Here is a 23482-nt window from a genome sequence, read left to right as displayed (position 1 = left end):
TACGATATGATAAAATAAATATAGTCTTTATAGTAAGTTTTAAATAATATTTTATAAGGTTGTATATTTTTATTTATTTGATTCTGAATTTGATTCTGAAAATTGAATTTAGAAAATAATCAATATTCAAATTAAATATTATATTACACATAATGAAATAATATTAACTATATTAATGGTTTATTAAATAAATTATTGTTTGTTGTACAGAAAAATACTTTTAATTGATTTGATTTTATAAATTTGTTATAAATATGATTATACGTATGAAACTAAAAAATAATTACTATATTTGTAGAAAACATAAAATCATATTAAATTTATTAATCAGTTTTTACAAAAAATAATTAATAACATGTATTATTACAGAAAATAATTATATTATATTTATATCAACAAAAATATCTTTCTTAATTTATATGTATTTAATACACAATATATAATATAACAAATGTCTGCTATATGTTTTATTAGTATTAGTGTTGTATTAGTGATTATATATATTATATATTTTTGGTATATAATTAAAGAATATTATACAGTATTTATTAACCACAATTTATAATAGATCCAATAGAATAAACCACTAGTATCTATTAGTCAATCAATGTAAAATAAAGGATTGGTAATAACGTAAAATTCATTAATAATTAATCCTTTAATATCCAAAATATATTAAATCTTTATTTATATATCTTTGATATTTTCACTCACTCTCAATTATATATTTTAATAAATTTAATGAATGCTTACACATGAAATCCTTTATCGCACACGCATTCTTAATGTATTTTCATGTAGAATTAAGAATCATTCTAAATACAAACGTTTAAATCTTATTTTTAAAGTATTATAATCTACGAAATCCAATACTAAAATGTAAATAATAAGTCAGAATAATACACTTAGTATATTATAAGAAATATGTGAAATATTAATGTTGATGGTTACATTCAATGCTATAACACACCCTAATATGAATAATTTTTATATGGCTACAATATTTTTATGTATTTATACTGCTAATTATCGGGAAAAAATGATATATTATCGGTATAATATTATGTTATATATAATATAAAAGACTGATATCTTTTAAAAGAAAAGATGATGTATCTTAATTGCAATAATATATATGTTCAGTAAAAACTTCTATATATTTCATTAATAATTTGATTCTATGTCACACTATCAAAAGTAAGGCAAGTGTAATTTGAATATGAATGATACAGGCAATAAACGTTATTAATGTTACGACTACATCTGTGAATTGCATAGAAACGATGCAATCACGCTTATAAAGAGAAATCACAACGGCCAAGTGTAGAAAATTGCACGTTTTACTCTAGTTACCATAGACCTAGCTAGTTCGAATGGCCATTGATACTTTTACCTCTCTTGGTATAATTGTCTTTAATACATAATGATTAATTAATAAGAAACAAATAATGGGATATCAAAATGAAGGTACCTGATTCTATACTAAATTTAATATTTTTCTAAATATTTACTACAATTCGAACTATTTTTATAAAATACTTTTAATGATTTTGTATTCATAGGCTGATAAGTTTACACTTGAATTGAAAAATCTCAATATACTATTTACCTATTTCATTTATTTTGCAATTTAAATTATTTTACTAAGTTATAAAAAATTAGAAATACGTTTTTCATATGAGTTCTTACATTTTAAAAACTAAAGTACCTGCATTATTAAAGTTGAAATCAAATTTTAGAATTTTAAATGCATATAAATTTATAAAATATTTAATATACTGAAATATATCTATATAAACAGATAATGTAAATAAAGGACTCTTCTTTTATTTGTTTATAAAATAATATTATAAAGACAATTCTAGATTCATTGTAAGGTAAATTCTTTGATAGGTATGAGAAATATTTATATACTATTATAATAAGAAGTTTTCTAATTATATTAAATAAATATTGATGAATTTTTTTTTTTGATAATAAAAATATTTATTTAGAAAAAATACATATTTAATTTTTATAATTTAAATAACTAATTATATAAATACATTATAACTTCAAAGCTAGCTTCACGATTTAAATAAAAACTATTTTGGAATTTCATTTAAAATTTATGATTGTGCTAAAATTTTATCTAAAATATTTTTAAAAATAAGCTATTATGCCGAATGAATATAATAAATAAGAATTAATAAGTACTAATAAGTAGTAATGGATCTAATTACATTATAATTAAATATCTTTAAAGTGTAAGGCATAATTTATTCATTGATGTATAAATAAACATATTTTATAAACAAAATGTAATTTATAATTAGAAATTTTTTAATTTTCGATAATATATAAAAAATAATTGGAATATAATAGTTGGAACACAATTAAATAAATATTTTATAACGAAAAATAATATTTGTTATTTCTTTCATAAATACTATTTCAGTTTACGATAATTAAATAGATCACATACTATATCAAGAAAATAATTTTTAAAAGAAAATATTTTTTATTAGTAAAATAAAATCAAAATAGTTTCCTAAATTCTAAATTCAATACAATAGATATAAAATAATATTTAATAAACAAATATTTATAAAATAAATCTTTAATACTTTAAGCAATTATTGCATAATTTATAGAAAAAATAGAATATTAAACGATACTTTTGTTTTTCAGAAATATCCTGGGACAAAAGTAAATCTTTATTAGAAACAACCAGGAAATTTGTACAGAAATCAGATAATACAAATTCTCAAGAATATAGTGTCAAGAACCTCTTTCGAACCTTGACTACTCCTTTAAGCCGTAGAGATAGTAATGAGCCTGGCTATACGGATTTGCCAAAGCTGCTTTCAATTTCATCCGATCAATTTAAAACTGTGCGACGAATAAATGCTGAAAATTACTCTGATAGCACGATAAACCCCGAAGATGATCTTTTAGATGATTGACTAACCGAAGTCAAATCGCGACATCAACCACCTCATAAAACAGTTCTTTTAAAAAACATTTAAAAATACGTAAACATATGGAAGACTATACAGTTATTGCGTGTAAATTATAAAATTTAAATTTAATATTACTACTGTTAAATATATACATTATAAATGTATGTGTTATATATATATATATATATATGTTGAATATACTAGATTGACTGTATTTTAAATTCTTTCTATTGAAATCCTATTTCTGTGAACTATATAAGAAAAATAATAAAATGCTATGAACTAAAGTATAATTTTTAAAATCTTGTATTTTAAAATAATTAAGAGTAATTAAATTAACATATAATATAAAATCTGGTTATTCATGTATGTATCCAACAGTAAATTTTATTTATAAAATTAATTTCGTATTTAATTTTCATTATATTTTTAATAAAGTTGATAATATATTAATTATTAAAAAATTAAACACATTTCATAAATATATTAAAAAGCATATATAATTTATTAATTAAGATTTAAATTAATACTAAAATATTGAACTTCATTTAATAAATATGTAAAACATTGTAAAATATATCATGGAATATTTTATTTTAGTAATTATGTCAATAGAACATTCATTTTTTCTTTCAAACATAACCTGAATTTGTTTATTATAAAATATTTTTTCTAATTTATTTTATTTATTTTTTGTATTCATACATTTCATTGCCCACTAAAGCAAATTATTTTTCATTCGAATCAATAAAATAACTATAGTTTATATAATTGTCTTCGTTTTCGTTTTTTAACAACAAAGCTTTTTATTACTTTCATGATTATATATTATATAAAAATTTAATAATAGAAATATTTTTTTTTATAAAATAAAGTATAAAAATATATTTTATAAACAAAATATAAAATTAATGTTTATATAGTAATAAAAATTTTTTTTAAGTTAAAGGCAAATTATGTGATTTAATTGATTAAAAATTATCAACTTGTTATTATCCATCTCTTTCCCAATGCTGTTATACTGTATTTTAAGAAATACTATTTATATTTTACCTAATATTAAAATATTTGTTTTAATTCATAGAATTCATTTATAAATCCTGTATATATTATTTCAATTTAAATATCACCAATAATTTAAAAAAACTTACTTCTAAACTATTACTACTAAATAAAATTTCAAAAGATAAAGTATACTTCAAAACAAGTAAATATATTTTCGATAAAAATTATATAAAAAACTTTTATTATTGTTTATTCATTAAAATTATAGTTATATATTATTTCAAGATTTAAGCTGTTCAAAAAAAAGTTATATTATTGTGATACTACTATACTTATAAGTAAAAACAAGGGTTAATTCACAAATAAATTTATTAATTAAATATTTTTATAATTCTAAATTTCAGTCATTATCATGTGAACTGTTTTATTAGAACTAATCATTTTATTTGCTCTTTCACTGCCAACTATGGCAGAAAGTGGCAACACATCATATTTACAATAAATTGTTGTTACAGTCATATTACTAGATGAACCAGCTTTCTGATTTTGATAAGCTTCTTGCATAAAATTACACATTTCACTGTAAAAATGAGAAAATACAGGAGGTGCATAAAAAATAATATGTCTAATTCCTTTAATCCTTATTCTGCGAAAAAAATGGAAACGTTCTGTATATAAAAGAAAATGAGCATCGCTATGAAAGAACATATCTCTGGCTCTTGCAATTTTTGCAAGTCGCGAATACTCACAAATTTGTACAAAACTGATTTCTTCTTTTCTAAAATAATTTCGGAGTTTCACATAATCAAAATATGATGGTACGAAAATTAATGTATGATTCATTATACTATCTTTAAATTGTGATAAGACTTTTGTAGTAAAAAATTCAAATCTTGCTTCAATAAATTTTGTATGATCACTAACATTAAATCTTTGAAAAACTTGTGGAACTTGAACAACAACTTGAACAATAGAACCTGTTGATATAGGATTCATTACTTTCAATTTTCCTGCATAATTATAGCAGAATTTATTAAAAATACCATGAATTTCAGGTAATTGTACTGCAGAAAAAATTAATGTCTGTCTATAATATTTACTCCATCCATTAATACACCAACTACGTACTCGTGAAAAATCTGTATCATGAGCTTTTTTTGGCTGCAAATGTAAATGATTAAAAATATGAAGGAGGTGATCCCAGTTTTGCATTAAAAACAACTCTATTTGATCAATAATTAAAAGTTCGATAGATGCAAGAAAATCATAATCCCTTTCTTCCTCTCCTTCTGCTCCAATTGTCATTCTCATTCCCAATACTGATGCAATTATTATATCAGAGGAATAAAAATCTGAGTATAATTTCAAAGCTTTTTTTGTGATGGATATACCAATTTTAAATGTATCATCAATATTTCCTGTAAATGTTTGCTCATAATCCTCTGGTTTTGGATTTTTTTTAGGCATTATAATTTCATTACTTCCAAAATCTTTCATAAATCTATTTTTGTTTATTACAGACTCTCCTTTTTCTTCAACAATAAAAATTGAAATAAGCAATTCAACTATTTTTAAACAAGAATATCTAAAAGGTACCAGAATTAAAATTTTTGGCCTAACTAATCCTTGATCCCTATATTCTTCAGGTATATCACTTACACTCATTAATTTTGCTTTTTTAATTTTTGCATTATGATGAAGTACTTTTGTTCTAGTTTTTAAAACATGATTAATTATATGTAAACAATATACAAACCTTATCTGTGATTCATTATTAAAAGTTCTTCCAAAATATAATAAATCTTGATAATTATTTATAATTGACAATAGTTCCTTTTGAAAATTGGTTAATGGGCTTGAATTTTTATGTAAATTGTCTTTAATATGATTATAATTAGCTTTACTGATATTACCTTGAATTAAAGATTTTATATATAATTTATTCCAATCTATTTTATTAATTAAACTAGGTACTTTGCCATATTTTGCATAAGATTTATTCTCTAATATTGAATTTCTTGATTTTTTATTAAGTGGCTCGTTTAATATTTCATCTACTTTAGGTATCTGATAAATAATATTTCCTAAATTTGGCCAATTTAAATTTCCCATTTTTACATAAACTGGTAAACTACTCACAACTTGATAAAGTTCATTATCAAGATCATTTTGAAAATGTATTGTAAATGGATCATTTACATTACCAGCATATTCCTTAACTGTTTCTTCATCTTCTTCATTTTTTTCATCTATATGCATATAAATTTCTTCACTATCCAAGGGCTTGTTATCAGCTGCTTTAAATTTATCTTGATCGCTCACTTCTGTATCTGATTCATTATTGCTATTTATACTATCCTCATATTCGTCACCTATTTCAATTTCTTTTTTATTTATATCTTCTTGTATAAATTCTTCATCATCTGTTTTACTTTCAGAATCAGAATCAATTATCTGAATATCATTTTTAACATTAAATGTTTTTAAAAGATCATTCAAAGGATTTTCTTCTTCCGAACTATCATCGTAATCTTCTTGTTTTCTTTTATACTCTTCAATTCTTTTTCTGCGATTTTCTATTTCCTTATTCTTTATTTCTCTTTCTTTAATATAAACTGCTGATCTATAGTTAAATTTATTTTTTGGTTTTGATTTTGTTATCAATTTCTTCCGAAATTGTTTAGATTTTTTTTTACCCGTCATATCTAATTAAAAATCATCATATATAAATAGTTATTAATTATTAATATAAATAATTGTTATTATTTGTATAATTTTTATAAAGAATATAGTCAGTAAGGTTAAATTGGAGTGCAAGTAATGTATACGAAAATCTAAGCACATGTGCAGAGTGAAGCAATGTAAGCATGCGCAAATCATTTGTGCTTCACGCGCAAAAAGATTTAACACATACGAGGTGAATAAACCACTGATTAAATATTTTATTACATTTATAAATTAAATTGTAAATCATAATACGCTCATTTTATGCCATTGCTTCAAGTTATGATTACTCTTTGTTATCCTATTTTTTTCTTAAAATATTCAATGTTTCTTCTTTAAAATATTTGATAGTTGAAATCATTGATTTATAGTAATATTGTTAAAAATTTATTTAAAAAAAATTAATTTAAAATAATAAAACTAAATAATTTATTTTTTAATTTACAATTAATTTTACAAAAATATATTTCATTTTGCAAGAATTTTCAAATAAATTGATAAAACTTAAAAATATTTGTAAAAGTGAATATATAGAATCTTAAACAAAACTAAAATAATAAAAATGAAATAAAACAATATAATAGATTTGAATATGATCAATTAGAAATTGTTATTATAATATTAATTATTACTCATCTGTAAATATACGTACTATAATTATTATAATGCATAAATCTTGTATTATACGTTTAAATGTATGGTAAGAAATAAATTAAAAAAGATTCAGATTAAAAATAGAAAAAACAAAATCTTGAAGTTTTATTAAAAATAACTACTTTAAATAAATATTAAACAGTAAACAACCACTTATATATCGATCACTTTTCAAGGAACTTCTACACCAGTTACAATTAATAAAACTTGATATAAAAATATATACTAAGCTATTTAATCAATGATATAAGCCCTTGGAAATACGTTTACATCAGTTCATACTTTTTTAATATGATGATCCGTTGCGTGCGCATCGATGCAAAACAACGTACTACGCTATAATATAGTGTGTTTAATGCACCTAATCATATAACTTTTTAATAAGTGAATATAAACGTTGGCCCCATCTTCATTCCCACCTCCCATAGATTGTATGCATACGCATATTCACAGAATTCGCGTAATCTAATGCACGTGTGCGTATTGGGCAATGGTAAGCGCTAAATTAAACATGTACGTATATCACACAGGGCTATTTGGCTATCTGCATAAACATGTAAAAATAATAGATATAATAATAAAGATAGATGTAATGTAAAACAAAAAATACGAAAAGATAGAAAACAACATAACACAAAAAAAGATAACACAGAAAACGAAAAGGCTAGAAATAACAAGACGATCTTCAAATAATTCAATTGAAGGAGTGTAAGAGATTGTAATGAGACAGTGAGAGAGAGAGAGAGAGAGAGAGAGAGAGAGAGAGATCGAAAGAAAGGAGGGATAAACAATGATAGGAGCAGAAAAAGCAGAAGCAATACAAGTGTTACTTAAGCGCTTTTTGCTTCTTACGCGCATGTAATTGTGAACATCAATGCCTATAACATTTTCTCTGTTAAAAGGCGATAGTTTATTTTTATTCTCGTCGTCCGCAATGACAATACACTCCGTACACGGTTAGCTTTGCATTATTCGATTCGTGTTGGAACAATCGTGAACGAATTTGTAAAACAATACTGGAGTTTCCTATGCGTGTTCTGTACAGTGGATAAAACGTCAACGTGTGCCACCAATTTATTGCTCCTTCTCTCTACACTTTCCTATCCTTCATCCAGCTCTGCATTGGCTATCGGTCAATCAGTTCGCTGGCCGACCTATTGTTCACTACATCGTGAACCCTGTCATTGCAATCACTCTCACGATAAAACACAAACCCATCACCCGCACCCGCGACAATCATACATGCATAGGTGCGTGCGCGGCGCAGCAGCCCCGCGACATCGCTGCAAAAGCCAAATCATCGGCGACGACTGCTGCATAAGCAACAATTCTTCAATCCTCTACCACAACATTTCACTCTTAACATTAAAATTGTCATTACTCATATTAAGTCGTACTGCTAAAAAATATTTTAAAGTTGCTCTGAACTCAGCCAACCAAAGGAAAGCAAGAGGGTCACCGAAGAAAGAAGACGCCGGCAGTAAACTGTTAAAATTGTATCAAGTAGCTTTTTACAAATGTATCATTACTCGCCAAGTAAGTGACAACAACGACTGTAACGTCCTGGAAATTAATCGTTCAGCTTGACATGATTGTGATTGCGACGCCGAATTTCCAGACAAGGCCACGACGATAGCTATTCTATAAAAAAACTGAAACAGCAATCGGTCTTACGATACGGATTGCAATTGCCCTGTTTACATCTTTAATATACGAGTGTAAGAAATGTTTGCCTAATTCTTTTCCGGTTACGTTTTCAATTTTTATTATTTTTTCTCCTACGATAGAAGGTTGGAATAAAAACATCCATATATCTACTTCCCATATGCAAAAGAATATCTGAGCTAACAAAAATTACTTTAAGTTCTCAAACGTTGTATTGCCTTTTTGTACGTAAACAATTTTACTGATTACGTATCAGTAACAATATCGATTTATTGACGAAAATAGTACTAAATCAAAATTAATGTTGTTGGTGATTTTCTTGTAACTTTTTTCTGCTTTAGAAGAATAAAATTTCATTATAATAAATAATACTCTTTTATTTTTATTAAAGATAAACATTTTTTAGATACTTAATTTTAACTATGAAGAAATTAGGTTATATTAAAATAAGTATTAGACTCTGAATTAAGAAAATAGTCATAAAAAATCTTTTAGAATTGCTTATTAGAACTATTTAAAGCAATTAACAAGTTTTAAGTTAATTATTATTCAGTATATAAGTAAATACATGTTAATAATAAAGCTTCAGCTACAACTTTGTTTTAAGTTATAAAGAAAACAATTTCATATTTAAATATCAGATTTTAAAAATTATATTTTTAAAGCAAAAAATAAAATGAATTTATACACCTATTAACATTAGTTGTAAATTAATAAATAGTTTTCTTAATTTTTATTTAATCATATATATATTTAAAATTAAATATATAAGGCTAACATTTTTTTATTTTTAAATTAAAAATATTGTAATTTATTTATTGTCGCTGTTATATGAATAATTTTTATGACAATCATTATTATAAAATTGTAAAAGCTTAATAATAAAAAGACTTAGTATAAATTAAGTAATTGTTATAAATAAAAAATTTTGTATTAATAATAAAGTTTGTAACTAATGAAAGGAATTAAATTGTATATTAAAATGATAGTATATAATTCATTTTTTTAAAGCATTATAACTTTTATAAAATAATTATAAATTATGATTCGTGAATATTTATCTAAATATGTTATTATTTTTATTATACGTAAGTTTTATAAAATTTTTCATATTTTAAATACAAAATAAAGAATGATTAATAATAAATTAATTGATTTTCTTTAGTAAATTATATCGTAATTTAAATATTGAAATTTGAATTTGATTATAAAATCAAATCTAAAATATTAAATTTAATTTAGTTGTAAACTATTTCTGAATATGAATACAGATAAACAGTGTGTAATATAATATATTTTGTTGATGAATTTTTAGGTACTTTTACCGAGACTGGAGTGTATCTGATGCACTCCTCCATTGTACTGTTAGTTATAGAAAGATGGCTGTACAGCTTGATAGCGGAGGGAAAGATGATTTGAAAACACAATTTATTACACGAGAAGGGACATATAAACTCATGACCCTGTCGGAGTATTCTAGGCCAAATCGGGTAGGATATACCAATAGCCAGGGAAGCGCCTCTGTCAGGGTCTCATTTGTTACGCTACCCGATCCTACTGATCCCACTGGTATACAGGGACTCGGCGACCGAATGTGTTTTAATTTTGGGAAAGAATTGTATGTTTATGTCTACAGAGGTGTTAAAAAGGTATTTTTCTCCTTTTATTTATGCATTTTTAATTTTTATTTCCAATTCCAAAATTGTAAAACGAAATTTATTTATGTTAGATTTTCTATAATTAATAGATTCCCATATTAATTGATTATTTATTATTTATACTTTATTCATTAAATATTTTAAATTTAAATAATGTTTTAAAAATAATTTATAAATAATATTACTTGTAATTATATATATTTAAATTTTGATTTTAATACATTAATTGTGTTGTTAATTTTAGGCTGTAGATTTAAATAAACCAGTAGATAAAAAATTGTATAAGGGAACTAATCCAACTTGTCACAATTTTAATCAAACAACAACAACAGTCGAAAGTGCACCATTATTAGTTGGTTTTTCAACAGGGTTAATCCAACTAATAGATCCTATAAAAAAAGAACTCAGTAAACTGTATAATGAAGAGGTACAGTTTCTTAGAAAGGAATTTACTTTATAACTATATTATATACATATACCAATCATTAACAAATCAATTATGATTGAATACTTATTTGATAACTATATGTAATTTTTTCTATGTAATATTCATATGATAATTAAAATTTATTTATTTTACAAAAAAAATTAAACAAAATCTTATAGTAATTAGATTTTTATAAATTAAAAAATGAATTACATCATCTTTGATATTTTTTTAAATATTATTTAATATTTGTTAAATATTATTTAATATTTAAAAAAATTTTAATTTATATTATTTTAAAAAATTTTGTTTAATTTTTTTTTGTAAAATAAATAAATTTTAATGATGATATGAATATTACATAGAAAATATTACAATTTTACTGTATTGCACATTTAATTAAAATTTTATGTTTTATTTTATAAATATTTAAATATTTATAAATCAGTTATAAAATGTTGTATATAATTAACATTTAATCATGTAACTAAAATTAACTGTTTGAATTTCAGTATTTATAAATATAAATATTCTTTAAATTTATTAATTTCAACTTTATCAAATTATTTTTATTTATTTATAAAATAAAGCGTATCTATTTTTTATTATTTCTTATATTCTGTTTGTATATTTATAAAATGGGTTCTTTATATGCAAAAATAAATAAAATAAATTAAGAACAAAATTATATAAATAAAATATATCTTTTTTTTATTTTTTAGAGGCTAATAGATAAAACAAAGGTAACCTGTATAAAGTGGGTACCTGGCTCAAGCAATTTATTTTTAGTATCTCATAGTTCAGGTCAACTATATCTTTATAATGAAGAACTTATGTGCGGGACAACTCCACCGCATTATCAATCATTCAAATCTGGAGATGGTTATGCCATTCATACGTGTAAAACCAAGTCTACTAGAAATCCATTATATCGATGGGTTATCGGAGCTGAAGGCTGTTGTATAAATGAATTTGCTTTCAGTCCGGATGGCACTAATCTGGCAGTTGTATCTCAAGATGGATTTCTACGTGTTTTTCATTACGATACTATGGAGCTAGCAGGTTCAGCAAGAAGTTACTTTGGTGGATTTCTTTGTGTATGTTGGTCACCAGATGGTAGGTACGTTGTTGTTGGCGGTGAGGATGATCTTGTTACAATTTGGAGTTTTCATGAAAAGCGAGTTGTTGCTAGAGGTCAGGGACATCATAGTTGGGTTAGTGTTGTGGCTTTTGATCCTTACACAACATCCTATGGAGAACACGATCCTGATTTTAGTGGCTCTGATGATGAAATGTCTGTAACACACAATAACCATAATCATATTCATGAAAAAGCCAAAAGATTATCAACTACGTCACAAAATATCCATTCAAATAGGAATTCATGTAGTTCTGAATTGAGAGTATCTGGCGGTACGTGTTATAGATTAGGCAGTGTTTCCCAAGATACACAACTTTGTTTGTGGGATATAACAGAAGATGTTCTTCGGCAATCAGTATGCCCTAAGCAGAGAGCATCTATTTCTGCTACAGGCTCTGGTATATTTACCTCTTCAGGGACCTTTAGTAGTGGTAATGGTGCCATGTCAAAGCATTATACTAATAACAGTAAGCATATTAATTCTAACAACATTCATTTTAAAGAGAGTACTAGTAGTAACAATGACAACAGTAACAACAGTACAAGTACTAATGTTGCTGTATCAACAGTAAACTCACTGACTCAAAGGTTAGCAGGAGGACTTGGTTTTGGGGAGAGAAAAGGTGATAATCACAAGAGGAACTTTAGCCTAACCATAAGAAGTAGTGGTGCAGCAGGAAATAGCACTATCTTACAAAATAATAGTATAGACAAAACAGGAAGTAGTACAAATGGAAGTAACTTTAATAGTGTCGGTACAAGTTTAGGTACAAGTAAAAAAGTTAGTTCTGTGATGGATGATCCTATGAGATTAATAGGAACTGCCTGGTGCCCTAGGTTTGACGAGTGCCCTGTACTCGAGCCATTAGTGTGCAAGAAATTAGCACATGAGAGACTGACTGAATTAGTATTTAGGGAAGATTGTTTCGTTACGGCGTGTCAAGATGGATACGTATATACTTGGGCAAGACCAGGTCACATGGTAGGTCCACTTACCATAAGCAATACTTTGCACAGACCACATAATCACAGTCACTCCTACCCTGTGACATCAGTACGACCCAACGATCTCTGATGCATTGTAAGCCTTTATTGTTACCAATTTCTAATGTAGAACTTTTTTCTTCATTGTATCTATTAGAGAAAGCGGCTTTTAATAATTTGAAATAGATATTTTATATTTGTTTATGCTATATTTTCCTTGTTATCACTATTTTTCTGATATTTATACTTTATCTTATATTTTATTTTCATTATTATAATTAGTACTCATATGATTAACTATTATTATTATAAAATCATTTACTATTAATATAACGTTTACTTTTCATTATTACTATAACTGTTTAATAACAATAAGTACAAGAAACATAGTTTATTTATGACCTTAAGGAATGATCGTACCACAACATACTGATAAAATAAAAAATTGAATTTTGAACCAATATTGTTTTTTAAGAGTAGTTAATATCATCCTTTTCATTTTTGCTGCACTTAGATTTTATACTCTCATCTGATACAATTTTCATAAGTATCAAACGAATTAAAAATAATTGTAAATATTGTTAAATTTCGTTAAACAGTCATCTCGGAATAAATATTTATCATGATGAACAATTAGAGGCTCACTATAACAAAATTACAAAAGGGTAGTCCATATAATAATAAACTATTAAAGAAAAATGTACAGCTTTTATTCTTTATTGATGCTATTCACCATTTATAAAACTCGACTTCATTTGCTTGAATACAACATTATATACAAATCTTGAAAACTTTGGAAAAACCAGTGTTTAAATGTTTTGCACATTTCTCAAACTGCCTTGTTTAATTAATCTTCAAAATTTCAAACTAGCATATTTTATTAGCTTCTGTGTTTAAAGATAACAGAGAATTTTATCTGGTGCAAATTTTTATTTAATGTCTAAAATTTTCTATAAGCATTTTTCTTTTATGTTATACCACAAAATACTAAACAATAAAAACCATTATTAGTTCTATAAGTAGTTACAATCAACCTTTATGATTCTGTCTGAAGTCTATACTTTCTATTAATTTTGATCAATAGTAAATTTTGTTTTACTATTCCTAAATATACAATTATTTTAAAAAAATTGCAGATCCACAATAAAACGTTGTACTTGCAATAGCCCATGTACAAGGTCTTTCTATTAACTGTATGTATACAAATTTAAAGAATTTATATTTGAAAATGATACTATTCATAATTGTTTATACTCGGCTTAATCCTTATTACACAGATTGTTAATAATATATTAGCCAAATAAACGAATATAGGCAAATATTATATTAAACTAGCTGTTTGTATATTAAGCTGCAGCCTTTCACTTAATTCGTTTACAATGTATTAAACAATTTGCAACATTTTTGACATAATAGTAATACAGTGTTACGAAAATTTGATGCTACACGCGTTTGAAATTAGAACTGATTTTATTACGACTCTTCCTATCTGACTTTTTGTCGAATATAAAACAACCTTAAGTATCAATGTAACCTTATTTTGCATAGAGAACAAAATTTATAAAAATTTTTACATTATTATATAAGAAAATATTGAGCTTATACGTAAATACGTAAATATCAACTAAAGCTCAAATTGTAAGATATAAATTAACTGTAAATCAAAAAATTGATTTTATGATTAGATTATTTAGTTTATAGTAATCAATAGTATTTGATATTGTCTATATATATAATATTAGAAATATTTATTTATTTATGTATTTAAAGATTAGGTTTGTAAATTCAAAATTCATAAATTTAAAATTAGAAAGTTTTAAAAATTTACAAATAACTTAAGTTTTATTATTCTCCTACAATAGATATTGTTCATCGAATAGCAATCACTACTCAACACGTCATATTTTTGCAAATAATTTTGCAATAATAACATTATTGATAAATATAATATTTATTTATAAATGTTACTGTATCAACAAATGTGGTATCTATACTATCATCTAATCAATCGACATAATGATGTGTAATTTGTACATGTTTTAGATAATCTACATTGCAACTAATGATTAATACATGTATTTTTTATTATTTTCATTTTATAGAAATTATTTATGTAAATACCACGTTTGTTGGAATCAAGATAAAATATTAACATAATTTTTTTACTTAAAGTCCTCATTTTCTTAAAGATGCTACACAGCAATGATTTTTAGTAGTTCCACAATGTATAGATTTTTCATCATTGATAAATTGCATTCACATAAAATATTTCTTAAATAGCTATTGTTAGTAACTAACAAATTAAACATTTTCTAGTGCATAGAAATTCATATTCTCAGTATTACATCATTTATCTAATTAATTTATTTACAAATAATATTAACCCATTTTAAAAGTTTTCTTAAGAATTGATTACCAAAAAATTTACGTTTTAAATATTAAATATTTAAAATAACAAATATTATTAAATACTTTCAAGTATTCGTATTACTTAGATTTCTATAGTGCTAGAATTATAAACTAATAAAAATAACTAATAATATTTACATTACATGTATTGCCCTTCTATATTACAGTAATAAGTATTAAGGTTTAAAAATAAAAAATCTTCAACACATTAATTTCAGCAATAATAAATTAGCGTATTGACGTATATAATTGAGTTATTAAAAACTGCCTATTATCTTTAAAGCTGATCTAACATCATAAATAAGAACGTTTTAACTAAATATAGTTATATTGTACTCATTTTTATTAAATTCAATATAGTTAAAAATTATGTTAATATTTGTATCCTTAAAAATAATAGTACTAAAGATTATAACATACCTTTTAGTAAGTTATAAATCAATTAATTAAATAAAGAAAACAATACAATTTGAATACATTATAAAAAATATTGGTTTTATCTATCGTAAAATACAGTATTGTAAATCAACTGATATATTTACATCGATTCTAGTGTTTAGCAAATATTAATATATTATCTATACATTAAATTATAAATTATCGTTCAATCTTAACACTGCGTTGTTAATATATTTTATTATTTTAGATTTTACATTACTTTTATTTCAAAACAAAAAAATGTTAATATATTATCTGCCGCGTAATATAGTTTCTAATATATTAATTTTGAATTATAACAAAATTTCGACAAAAATTTTCGAACGAGCTTTACTTTACAAAATATTATTTAATTTAAGTCAAATAATCTTTTAATATAATGAAATGAATTAAAAATATAACGAATAAAAAAATAATAATTTTAGTATAATAAATATAATTTAAAAATTTATAGTAGAAAATATTCATTTCTAAATATAAAAATGTTAAAAATAATATTTTAATCAATATCGAATAATATATGATATCCATTAAATAAGCATTAAACTTATTTAATATCTACAAATTCCAATTGTGTTTTATTATTATTATTATTTAATAATTATTATTTAAAAACTAAAATTCATTATTTATATATAATATTTACAGAAAAAGGTTTTTAAAATTAATTTTATTCCAAATGTATATACTGTACGTGAATGTATTATAAATAACTATAGTTATAATTATTACGTACATTGTACAAACAAATAGTTTAACATTATATATATTATATATAATATCTAACTTTTATTAATCTGAAGGCATAGCCGTTTTATTCAGTCAATACTGTCACTAAAAGATATTTCTTCATTACGATTTTATAAACCTAATAAATCAATCAAGATCATATTTATTTTATCATTTAGCCACATGAAAATTTGATGTTTATTTTATATAAAAAATATAATATTTAGATGCAAATATTTTATATATCTAATTAATAAACTGGTAGATTTTCAAGGAATTTGGAGGAATGAATAATTAATTTATTCCACAGCTTTTGAAATTTATTTAATATTTCTTTGCAAATGTTAAAAATATTTTTACTGTAAGCTTATTTTCAACTTGGTTAAACTTCTTAAGAATAACTATGCACGGTACCCTTAATCTAACTTAAATGTAATTATTGATTTTTTAAAAAGGCCGTCAATTAAGTATATATATAATAGCTAATGTTACATAAATAATTATATTTCGTCCATAACATAGCATTTAAATGAATGTCAGTACTTCGGTCAAATAATAAAATAATTAATTTCCATATTCAAAATCATTGAGAAATTAATTCCATAATCAACTGTGTATTTACATAAATTACCTTCAAAAACTAAATGTATTACTAGGAATGTCATAAACTTCATATTAATAACCATATAATCGATCAAATGATATTATCACTAGTAACACTACTTCTTTTAATAGTCAATACCAAACTATCGTGTAATTTTCATTCCAGTGAGATTTGAACTACTAATATTAAACTGTCTACACATGCATAATTCCTTTTGGAAATAGAAAATCTATTATGAATAAATTCCAAACATTCGCAAATTCTTTCCTGTGCAATGTTAACATTGATATGATAGTGCTTTACCAAAGAGGATATTTAATTAGATAATGTAAAATACTTTCATACTTGCTTAAAATTATTTAAAAATATCTTTAGTATTGTAATCAATTGAATTTAATTTGTATATTATTGATTTAAAATATTTAATAAGATATGTTTTTCTTTTTAAACAATTATTTATATTAATAATAAAAAAGAAAAATATTTATATTAATAATTTGAATCAATGGAATTGAATTACTGAATATAAGAAAAAAATATGGTGTATACATTGTATATTAATTTTTATTCTTTTTAATATTTACTATATCGTTTAATTTTAAAAAATTAAAATCTACAAAATGCTTAGACCAATTATTTGTAGTATTGAACAAATTTATCAAATAATCATTTAAATGAAAATATGGCATGAATAAATAAAACAAATTTATTTGAAAATAAAATAAATTGCTATGTTTAGTATCTATAAGTAAAATTTGTACATAATTACTAGTAGAAAACGTCTGTACTTTTTATTAAATATTGTATAAAGTCTTGCATCATTTAAAACGACAATTCCATTTACTATTCTTTGTATTTTATTTTGCTGCTGAAGTAATCCTGTACAAGTTTTATTAGCTTTGAGTTGAAACATTATTTTTACTTTTATAATAAAAGAAAATTGTAAAAATTAAATGTGCCATTCAAAAAAACTTAGAAATGAATATCAAATAATAGTAGGCAGTTTTTTACATTATATATATATATATATATATATAATTAAATTCATTTTATATTTCATGATATATATTTTAATTATTTTTAAACATTACTAAAATAAGTTCAAATTTTCATAGAAATACATATTTTTAATGTGTATTTAAAATTAATTTAGAATTTTTATTAAATTATTTTTGCATTTAATTATAGAAGGGATAAACAAATAATAAAGTTTTATGTATAAATGTAATTTACTAAACGAAATTATTGTACGCTAAAAAATAAATATTTTAAAAATGTTAATGTAAAATATGAACACATTATACCTTTATTTATTTAAAGTTAATGAATACTATAAAGTTTTGTAATAGGGCAGGCCCCTTAATGCCTTTTTTCTCTATACGCTGTTAATACTTTAGTTTAACCGATTACAGAAAATTAATAAATCATATAATTAATCAACAATTTTTAAATAATTATAAGATTATTAATCTTTTGTTAATAGCGATTACTTGTCTTTGTTGTAAAATAAAGTAATACTGTGGATAAAAAAACTTTGCTTGCTTCCTGCTCGAGTTCTTTATAAAGTACGTTTCATAAGTTTATTACTTCTGCTTTATATTTGTAGTATTATTAGTTTTTTATAATTAATTCATTTAATAATAAATCTGTATAAAACTTTAGAATTGTTCCAATCTTCATTTTGTTTGTATGTATGAATTAAAAATTTTTTTTTAATATATGTTGTGATCGTGTATCTTTAAACAAACATATACTTTTCTAAATAATTTTATTTTTATAAAATTATATAATTGGTATTATTATAAAGTTAATTTGCTTGCGCTTAAATGTAATTAAGTGAGGCACTCATATTTGTATCAAAAATAGAAGTTGCTTTGGCTAATACAAGATTCTTTGGATGAAAACCTGTCTGATTTCATAATGGTACGTATATCTCTTTTTTATTTCTAAGAATATCAGCAGCTGATGATCAGTAGCTATATTAATAAATTATTACGAAATAATATTATGTAAATAGTATGTACAATATACAATATAAGCATTTAATTAATTTTTGCATGAAAAATATAAAAAAAATATTAAACTTAAAAGTAATTGAAAATATATATAAACAATATGATGATTTAATAACAATTTTTTTGAATTTTATTGAAAAACTATAAATTGTTGTTCATTATTAATATTAATAATGGACATTTTTAATGTTCTTTTATTGATTACTATATAAATATTAAATTCATTTAAGAGATACAAAACATTTTATGAATTTTTAAACAGTGAATTTTAAATGGTATCTTGAACACATGATTTTTTAATTAAAACATGTTTTTTTAATAACATTGTTGCTTGATTTGATATTGATGACTTATAAAATAAACTGTATCAAATATATTTACCATATTTAACGAAGAACAAAATACAAAATTTGTAAAAAAAATATATATATAACTTTGTAATATAATTTTATATAGTTATTGTTTTTCTAAAAATTAAAAAAGTTATAAATTCAAAATTTCAATTAAAGTATATATTAATATTAAATTTAATTTAAAAAATAATAACATAATTTGTTCAAATATTAGTAATTTTATCATTGTATAATATTTGAGTGTGTATTTAATTTAACAAATTTATTTTTATTTAAAACAGTTTGGAATTAATCAAATTGGTACTGCCCTTCGTGTTATGAGTCCAGCAGAAAGTAGCAGTACCATAGTGTAACGACAGCCCAACTTTTCAACTGTCGAATATCAAGAATCCAGTATGACATTGTAGAAAATTGTCATGAAACGTTCTTCGTACAATTAAAAGGAAATCATCACTTATCTGTATAAATATCAAACAAGAGTGATCATTTCAATCCACTTCACTAGACATATAATGAAATAGATGGTGACAACGAGTTATTTGATTTATTCAAAATGGCCCTATCGAGACTGACAAAACTTAACAAAGCAACGTTACGATTTCTTCTAAATGCTTGTATAACGAGCCATCAAATAATATTTCTGGAGTTAATGTAAGAATGAATGCAAATGACGAAATTTTCATTAAAACTATTTCAAAGAAAATCTAAAATGTTTCTATATTGTTCTTTAAATGCATTATTTCATTTTAATAAACATGCCGAATGTTTATACTTAATAAAATGTATTTGTATTAAAAGATCATTAAAATACAATTGGTTGATTCCTATACTTTACCTTTTAAATTTCCCGCTGAATTCAATAATTGGATTTCTTAAATTTTTAACTTAATTTCACATTTATTTGTAATTTTAATTTTTAATGAAATTAAAATTAATATTGTAAAATATCTTTTAATAAATATGTATAAATCTATAAATTTGTTAGAGTATAATCACTTAGAATAGATATACTTTTTTATCGACAAGATCAAACCGTGAACTATTTGTGCGTGATAACCTTTGCGTTAGGGTATATAAGTCATATCAACTATAATAACTTGACAATTTAATAAATACATTACAGTTGATCCTATCTAAATCATTAATTGTTATCTAAACCATTTTGAAATAAAACGATCAACATTTTAGAAATTCACATTAACCGTGACTTATATAAATTATATTTTTATTTATTCATATTCTTTATATGTATTATATATTTAAGAGAATAAACTTTTTTTAAAAAGATTTGTAAAAATAATTCAAATTATTTTTCAAATAATTGGATTATCAGTAAAATATTATAATTTCAATCAATAATTGATTATATATTATTGCATCCACAAAAACTAGAAATTAAAAAATTATTTTGTTTATAACAAAGTTAATTATTCAAAGTATCTTGATTCAGTTTATTATAACATTTAAAATTATATAAATAATGACCATAATAAAAATGTAGTACATTTTAATTAGGTTTTAAGAAAAATTACATTACTATTAATGTAATAAGGATTCATATTTATTGTAGTTCTAAAGATTAATATTTGGAGAACTGCAAACTTTTGCAACAAATTGAAAACCATTTACTTTTACGAAATAGATACTTCTGCAAAAGTTATAGTTCATAAATTCCATTTTTATTTATTATATTTAAAAAAGTTATTCAAATAGACTTCAATTAAAATGTATTTAAAACTAAAAAATATTATTTTATTAAAAAACTATTTATACATATATTTTAATTCTCTAACTTTTGTGTATCTAAATACGTGTTCAAAAACTTAATTTATAAATGAATATAAGTATTTCGTTACTAAATAAAATTTTAAACTTTGCTATATATTTCATTACTTTAAAATAGATCATTATATTACATTAATTATAGACTCTAATGGATATTTGATCATTTAGAACATTTCCTCTTCCGAATCTTCCTGTATTATACTGATTTCATGTTTACGCACATCTTCAAGATTTTCTTCTTCAAATTTTAATTCCACTTCACATTCACTTTCGTCAAATAGTAAATCTGGTGTTTCTTCGTCTTCTCCAAGATTAGGCGTTAACTGCATACTCCTCTTCGATATTATTGATTTAATATCTACATTTATAGACTGGATTATATTTTCATTATCAATATCTATATTATTCAAAGTATTCTTAAATTTTTGCCGTTTTTCATTAAGTTTTTTAAAATCTTCATTAAGTAATCTTTTTTTTATTGATTTTTCTATTAACTTCGAATGACTAGTAAAATCACTTAATGCATTGGATTCATTATCACTTTCATCAGTTTTTACATCATAAATGCAGTTTTTTTTTTTCAATTGATCTAATTTACTTTTTAATTCTCCAATTTTCGCTTTTTTTGTATTAATTAATAGGATAAATTTTTTATACAATTTCTTTTCAAATTCATTTTTTAAAAGAATCATTTTATTCAATTTACTTGTTAATTTTGAATTATTGTTTTTTAAATATTCATTATTTTTATGCAATTGAATTATACAATTCTTTAATTTTGAGTACTGGTCTATTAAAAGCACAGTAAAATCTTTCATACATTCAAATTCATTAACTAATTTAATATTTATTTGTCCAAGATACCACCTTTTCTTTTTCCAATAAAATTTTTGATCTTCTAAAAAATATTGAACTTCATCATTTTTTCCAGATAAAATATCTTCGGTATCTTTTAAATATTCTTCCAATGTCTTCTCGAATGCTCTTGCATATTTATTAAATTCTAATAAAAAAATCTAAAATGCAAAAACTATTATAGTTTATTTTAATTTTAATTATACAAAATTAGGTATTTTAATATAAAAATAAAAAAATTAGTTTTTAAAAAATGAGGCAAATCCAAATATATTTGAAATTTTTATTATTATTTTATAAACATTAAATGAAAATCTTACCTCACCCACTAAAACTGCATTATCAGCTCTTACAATTATTATTTTAATTTGTAAATCACTCCACTGAGTACCAACATAAAATTCTTCATTTCCTGTTTCATTTAAATGATTTAATAATTTGCATGCTGTGATGATAGACATGTTATGAATATATATTATATCTTAACATAGAATATATTTTAAAAAATGTTATATTAATCTGTATGAGTTCCTATATGTATTATACATAATTAATCTAAAGTTTTCTTTAATTCTATTACACATTTAAATTACATATTTATCTGTTACGTATTATTTCTATTACAATACTTCAATTTATAATTTAACCTAATTGAATAAACTATCACACTTAACCTATTAAACGAATTTTTAAAATAAATTAGGTATATAATACATTTTATGAAATTTAATTTTTTCAAATTTTTCTAATAAAAAATTTTAATGGTAATTTTTAATATAATTTTTCTAATGTCTTTAAAATTTATTTTAAAAATTGTTCTCATAAAATTTAATATGCTCGGTCAAAAAGCAGCAATAGTAATCAAAAGGTTATAATATTTAATACAAATTGAAAATATTAATATCTCAGCATGCATCAGATAAGAGACAAACATCCTCAATGCAAAGTCATACAAAACATGAAAATATAATATATTCTATCGTTGTCGATTTTATATTTGTTAATTAAAAACATTAATTATATAATATATATTTAATTATCCTTTTGAATATCACGATTCTTAAGTCGTATTTTCTAAATAAAAAATAAAAAAA

General features: G+C 22.8%; 3 protein-coding genes across 4 annotated transcripts; 1 reads left to right on the top strand and 2 right to left on the bottom strand.

Annotated features, from left to right (window-relative positions):
• Positions 1-4273: 4273 nt before the first annotated feature.
• Positions 4274-7927, bottom strand: LOC105360946 (digestive organ expansion factor homolog). Its single transcript, XM_011497985.1, has 2 exons — positions 7608-7927; positions 4274-6652 (listed from the first exon to the last, which is right to left on the bottom strand). Exon 2 carries the CDS (start codon positions 6648-6650, stop codon positions 4341-4343), a length of 2310 nt encoding a protein of 769 aa, XP_011496287.1. The 5' UTR covers positions 6651-6652; positions 7608-7927; the 3' UTR covers positions 4274-4340.
• An 872-nt stretch (positions 7928-8799) lies between these two features.
• Positions 8800-20455, top strand: LOC105360945 (WD repeat-containing protein 20). 2 transcript variants are annotated; one of them, XM_011497983.1, is made up of 5 exons: positions 8800-9043; positions 10306-10639; positions 10893-11075; positions 11798-13198; positions 20030-20455. In XM_011497983.1, exons 2-5 carry the CDS (start codon positions 10370-10372, stop codon positions 20099-20101), a joined length of 1926 nt encoding a protein of 641 aa, XP_011496285.1. In that variant the 5' UTR covers positions 8800-9043; positions 10306-10369; the 3' UTR covers positions 20102-20455. The 2 variants fall into 2 exon arrangements, with proteins under 2 accessions (XP_011496285.1, XP_011496284.1); XM_011497982.1 differs by lacking the exon at positions 20030-20455 and having other exon boundaries at positions 11798-13386.
• A 1086-nt stretch (positions 20456-21541) lies between these two features.
• On the bottom strand, positions 21542-22849 carry LOC105361137 (uncharacterized). Its single transcript, XM_011498244.1, has 3 exons — positions 22709-22849; positions 21965-22549; positions 21542-21868 (listed from the first exon to the last, which is right to left on the bottom strand). Exons 1-3 carry the CDS (start codon positions 22847-22849, stop codon positions 21698-21700), a joined length of 897 nt encoding a protein of 298 aa, XP_011496546.1. The 3' UTR covers positions 21542-21697.
• Between the last annotated feature and the right edge of the window lie 633 nt (positions 22850-23482).

Source organism: Ceratosolen solmsi, unplaced genomic scaffold (assembly GCF_000503995.2).
Source record: "Ceratosolen solmsi marchali unplaced genomic scaffold, CerSol_1.0 scaffold14, whole genome shotgun sequence".
NCBI classification, from domain to species: Eukaryota; Metazoa; Arthropoda; class Insecta; order Hymenoptera; family Agaonidae; genus Ceratosolen; species Ceratosolen solmsi.
Note: the sequence above shows the minus strand (reverse complement) of the source record. Positions and strands in the feature narration are given on the sequence as shown.